The sequence below is a fragment of the Cariama cristata genome, unplaced genomic scaffold (genome assembly GCF_000690535.1).
Source record: "Cariama cristata isolate BGI_N322 unplaced genomic scaffold, ASM69053v1 scaffold12044, whole genome shotgun sequence".
Lineage (NCBI taxonomy): Eukaryota > Metazoa > Chordata > Aves > Cariamiformes > Cariamidae > Cariama > Cariama cristata.
This window is the reverse complement of record NW_009611296.1, coordinates 91679-97350: the sequence shown is the minus strand read 5'-3', so window position 1 is coordinate 97350 and position 5672 is coordinate 91679. Positions and strand designations below refer to the sequence as shown.

At 43.7% G+C, this 5672-nt stretch overlaps 1 protein-coding gene across 1 annotated transcript in view; it reads left to right on the top strand.

Annotated features, from left to right (window-relative positions):
* Positions 1 to 8: 8 nt before the first annotated feature.
* TEKT4 (tektin 4) overlaps positions 9 to 5672 on the top strand; it is a gene marked incomplete at its 5' end in the record, with an annotated part of 13389 nt that continues 7725 nt past the window's right edge. Inside the window, one exon of the mRNA XM_009698195.1 lies at positions 9 to 488. Within this exon, the coding sequence (XP_009696497.1) occupies positions 9 to 488 (480 nt within the window). The remainder of the gene's footprint in view (positions 489 to 5672) is intronic.

Sequence of the window (5672 nt, the reverse complement as noted above, 5' to 3'; positions counted from 1 at the left end):
CCGTGCCCTCCTCCGACCTGCCCATGAACGGGTGCGAGGTGGCGCTGAACGCGGGGCCCGACTACTCCAGCGGCCTGGCCACGCCTGGCTTCCATACTGCCAAGTACCTGTCCCCCGAGTGGCACCAGAGCATCTCTGATCTGTACCGCAAGGCCTTCACCGCCTGCGAGCAGGCCGAGCGCGGCCGGGCCGAGGCCAAGGAGCTGGCCGAACATGTCGCTGGCACTGTCCAGCATGCTCAGCAGGACTCCGTGGCCACCCTGGGCCAGCGCCTGCGAGACATACACTTCTGGAAGGCTGAGCTCCAGAAGGAGATCGAGGACCTCGATGCCGAGAGCAGCCTGCTGGCAGCCCAGAAGCTGCGGCTGGAAAGGGCGCTCGATGCCACTGAGGTGTCCTATGCCATTGCCACCGATAACCTGCAGTGTCGGGAGAGGAGGCAAGCCTCGGACCTGGTCAGTGATGAGGTGGAGAGAGAGTTGCTGAAGGTGAGCAGGACGTTAGGCTGTTAAGGGTTGTTGGCAGCCCTCTCTTAGTGCTGCTGTGTTCTCTGGAATGGTGAACAGCTTGGTCAATAGGTGATGACTGCAGCTCATGAAGGATTCTTCTGGCAATGCACAGAGACCTAGTGCCCCTTCCTGGCAGCCTGGACTCTGTCTGTCACTCCTAGGTTTAAGAAGGATTGCTTACAATCCTTCCTCTGTTTAAAAAGTATTTAAAATCACATGAGTATGACTAGAGGAGACCAGATTCCCCCCTCTCAGACCAGATCCAAACAAAATCAAAACAGAGGTTTCCTGAAGCAAAATGGGCATCCTATTTTGGCATTAAACATCTTCCAGCCTCCGCTTGGCTTCAACTCCCCTTATCTCTGCAGGTTACACTTTAAAAATGCTGCACCCAACAAGCAGACTGTTCAGGACCAGTGAAATGCTCCTTGCCTGTTTCAACGCTCAAGCTGTGCAAATCTGGCACTCTTTGCCTTTTACCTTTTACCACGGAGTCTGATGCTGTAGTCTTGCCAAAGTTCATGACGAGGTGGTGGTCCAACACGGTACTACAGTGTCTCAACACAAACCATCATTTTAAATGTCCCGCAGGACAGCAGGATGAACAGTAGAAGGGAGTTGTGTGACACCTGCATGAGATGATAGCTCCAGGCAAGCGGAGGGGCACAAGCAGTGTGACTTCAACAAACCCAAGACTCTCCTAAAATTGGCCTGATCCTTTTCCTCCCATAGAGAGCTCTCTACTCCAGCCGACACTTTGTTGTCTGTCACAGAGATCCAACACTGTATGTAGATCACCTTCAAAGCTGATGTAATTATTGTGGCTGCACATGTTACAGAGTACAGATTCTGGGTCAATTTTCATTCCGGAATGATACATATTCTAGTGTCCCACAAATAAATTAATGATTATTTGCCTGCAGCCTCCAATATACTGTGAAAGTTGATTCATGATGAGTTACTGATTAAACCAGATGATTAATATTTGTTGTTAGAAAAATACTGAAGAGACTTACATAGTTGATGGCATGATAGTATTTAGCATGATAGTACTTAGCAATATTTTGAATAGGAGTTGTGTATGATTACTGAATTATAATCCATATTTAAGAGGTTGTTCCAGCCAAAATGTAAACATGTAAGAGTCAGTGTGCAGGATATTTCAGTGTGTAAGTTGTTGGAAAATTCAGATTAAAGAAAAGAAACTATTTTCATCAGCTGCAGATGTTTTAGAGAAGTCATGAAATCTAACATTTACCAAAAAAAAATTTTCTGGCGGGGTTTCTCTGCTGTGTTTCTTTTCTCCTGATGTCAGAGAATAGTTTGCTTATTGCTCAGAAATACATCTGCTGCTGCTGCTGCTGCTAATTCTTCACCTGAAATTGTGATTGTGTGCTTGTGATGACAGACCGTCAACAGCCAAGTAGGATGTCATCAAAAAAGAATGATGTGAGTTCAGATGAGGCGTGTATACCAGCAGCAGATGGACTCTTGAGAAATGAAGATTTTGTTGCCATGCCAATGACCTTTGCAGTGCAGAAGGAAGAGGAGTAGATAATATCGGAAGAAATCCTTCCCATTTTCACAGAGGAATAGATTTTATGGCACGGATGTTTGCAAATAGATGTTAAATGTGCCCTCTGTGGCTTTGCCAGCCCTTTAAGCTGCAGCTATACTCTCTACCTCTTTCACTGCAAGAAATCAGATGGTACCTTGTATTTCTTACTCTGTCCAAAACTGACTAATAATTCTTGACACTTATAGCTGCTCTTCCATGAATTCTGCCTGTTCACTGCGCAGATCTCCAAGTTAATGGCCCAGTTCACTGGTAGCTCTGTGTTACGACGTTTGCTTATTTGGAGGAGTTATGCAAATTTTATCACTAAAGTACTGATATACTTTTTCTGAATGTTCCTTACTTGTCCAGTCACTTTCTAATCTTAACTCTCTTAAGAAATGGTAATGCAAGGGAGGTCGGGAGTAATTTATTCTCTTCCCATGCAAAAAACTGAGAAAAAGAAGAACGAGTTTCCAAAAGTCAGCTGTGTTAGGAAGCAGACATTCTTTTCCTTGCAGTTTTAATTGCTCAGTTAGTGGATATTCTAAGGCATTTCCTTCCTTTGGAATTCTTCCTCTCCTACTAGCCGCCCAGGCTTGCGCTGGCATCAGTCTTCGGTATCTTTGCCGTGTTCCTGCCAGCTCCCATGGACAGGTGCATGGGGGAATCTGCAACTGGGGGGAAGAACATGTCTGGACAAGGGAGTACCTTTCACAGAGTCATGGAAAAGCTTTTCATAGGACATAGGGTTTGTTCCTGCTTTCAGCTTTCTGCAGCAATGAAGAACATTTCCCAGTTCGCAGAGCAGCCTGCTGAGATAACCACCTTTCAGCAGCCCCTTGGCAATGCCATTTAAAGAGACAAAATCAAAGACACATGTACAAGCAGTTTTGAATCTCTACATGTAATTGGCTTTTATTATCTGGTCAGTAGGAATCACTTCAGATGGCTCACAAAGAAAACGGAAGTATCTCTGATGCAGGTTTTATGCATCCAGATAATATTTGGGGTTTTCCTCTTTTTTTGGCACACCATCTATTTCTTTTAGGGAGTTTTGGTTCCAACTTATCTGTCCTGTTTGCTTTTCACCTGTTGTGATCCATACCACCACTAAATAGCCACTGCTGGAACCAGGAATGAGGGTATTTAAGTGAAGGCTCCTCTCATGCATAGTAAGATCAGTTGTCACTCAGAAGTTCATTGACTCAATAGCATATTCATCTTTTCTTAATGCGTTCTGGTTAAGAAAAAGAAGCAGAAGGACACAATTGTTTTTCTAATAAAGAAGGATCTTTAATGACTAAAAAGAAGATAAAATCTCTCAAATAGAATAATTTTATTTCTTTGTGCTGCTGCATTGGAAATAGCTGAATTCATAAAAAGCAGTACATGCATCTGTTTTGTATGAGATTTTTGACTTTCATAACCCATATGACATCTCCTCTGAATCCCCTTTGCATCAGTTTAGTGACAGTTTAGTACGTTTATGAGCAGATATTTAATATTGAAAATGTAAGCCCTAGCAAAGGACTTGCCATGTGATGGTATACCATCAATAAATCAGGTTTCAACTGCATATATACTGCATTCCAAGGTTATTTCCACATGTCCAGTGTCCAGACTCATTAACTGAGTGCCAGATATGACTGTGGAATAGGTGGATGTACTTACATTTATGCCATTTTTTCACCCTAGACTCAGAGTGTTGATTTGTTGTGTGTTTGCTTCAACAATGAAGTCAGCCCCAGCTATTCCCTGGTGCTGAAGACAAAGGCATTAGCCAAGATCTTGTCAACCATGTAAAATTAGAGTTTAAAAAAGTGGATAAAGGGTACATATGCATGTATTCCTGCAATAATGGGGCAAGGAAAACAACAGAATACCATTTCCAAACACCATGATCTGTAGCTTTGCCAAGAGAACCAGTGTGCAATAGGACAATCCTGTACGTAGACAGCTCAGTTAAGAGTGCGGTGCTTCATTTCAGCATCTGCAGAGCGTGGATTTTGAAATAACTCTTGGAGACCAGCAGGAAAAAGGCCAGTCACAGAGCGGAGATTTTGAAGACTGTTACCTGCTTTCACTCCGAGCTGTAACGAAGAACGGTTTTCCTGTTATACCCTGTCTGGGGTCTAAATCTAGGGAGATCTGTAAGCTGGCGGGCTTTTCTTTGCTGTGCTGATGTGTGGGACATCTGATGTCAAGTTGTTACTGATGGATGGATGGACAGAGCTGGATTTGTAATCAAGGGCGACTGCACAGCCTCTCTCACGGGGTTCTACCGGTTCCTCCTAGCTGCTCTCTCGGTTCCTCCTAGCTGCTCTCTCACTGCGTCATTCTGGCCCTGGGTGCTGTATTTAGACATTGACATCTGCAAGTCACTGATGTAAAAAGACAGGCTGCAAGAAAACTGAATCTGTAAATTCATGGAAGGCATAAACAGCTGCTCTTAAATGTTTTCTTTGCACCATTAACTAGACACTTACGAAGTCGTGAACTGGGATGGTTTTATCACTAGATTTGAGGAAAATCCAACTTTTGCATCATAAACATTAAATACTGTAATAAAATAAATGGCACGCTAAACTATAAAATGTCCTCTCCCTGTTAATTGACAACCATTTATAATAACAGGGGTTTACTATTAGTATTAACTGTGGAGAAGACAGCCAAAAAGAAGCCAAGATCACTTCAGTGTTGGCAGTATTTCATTTTAATAGGCAGCACATGAAGACATATATGGGGAAAAATAAGGAGAAAAAAAAAGACATTTCATCCACCAAGTCCTCTTATGACCTGAAGAAATGCAAATCTCAGTTAATGTCCTCTGAATGAGAGATGCTGCTAGCTGCTAAAACTCTTTTCACATGCTTTTCCTCTCTTAGTGCAGACTGGGGCTTCAAGCGAGTTGCCAACGCAATTCTGTGCACACACTACGTCAAGGTCATCTATTCTGCCTCTTGCTAAAACCCAGATCTGCCCCCAGGATTTTAACGTGGAATCACCCACGTTTTTATGGCTGAAATCACAAAGTCCAGGAGAGCTGTGCTCCTGACCGCGGCTTTCTGCCATGGTTGGGATGGAATTTACTCTGCAAAGAAAAGGTGAAGGAGCAGATATGGCATTTTATAAGTCTTCCATGTGGTGTATGAGGTTTCCAGCTCCTGTTCCTCTGCCGGTAGGGCTACCTGGCAGGTGTCCGTGCAGGGTGGACCTTCTCCCACATCGGTCCCACGAGGCAGCTGCAGCTACGGGTGGGCAGCAGGCTGGATTGTACCGCGATGTCTAACAGTACAGCCGGGACTGAGGGACCTAGGTCAAAGGACCTCCATCTTCAACCTAGTGCCACAGCTCCTCCCAGACGTACAGTCTGACTTCTAAACTTCTAAAAGTTAAGAAAAATCGTTTAGTAGCTAGGCATTGAAATGTGGTTGTCATTTACGCCTGCTTATTCACTCTAACTAGTCGTAGACTGCCATTAATTTTGAGAACTGTATCTTCAGTTTTAAAAGTCGTATTTGAATACATATCTCCTCAACAGGGCATCCATTTTTAAATTTTATTTTAGGTCATTCAACAAGGGAATTCTTTATTTTTGCATTATT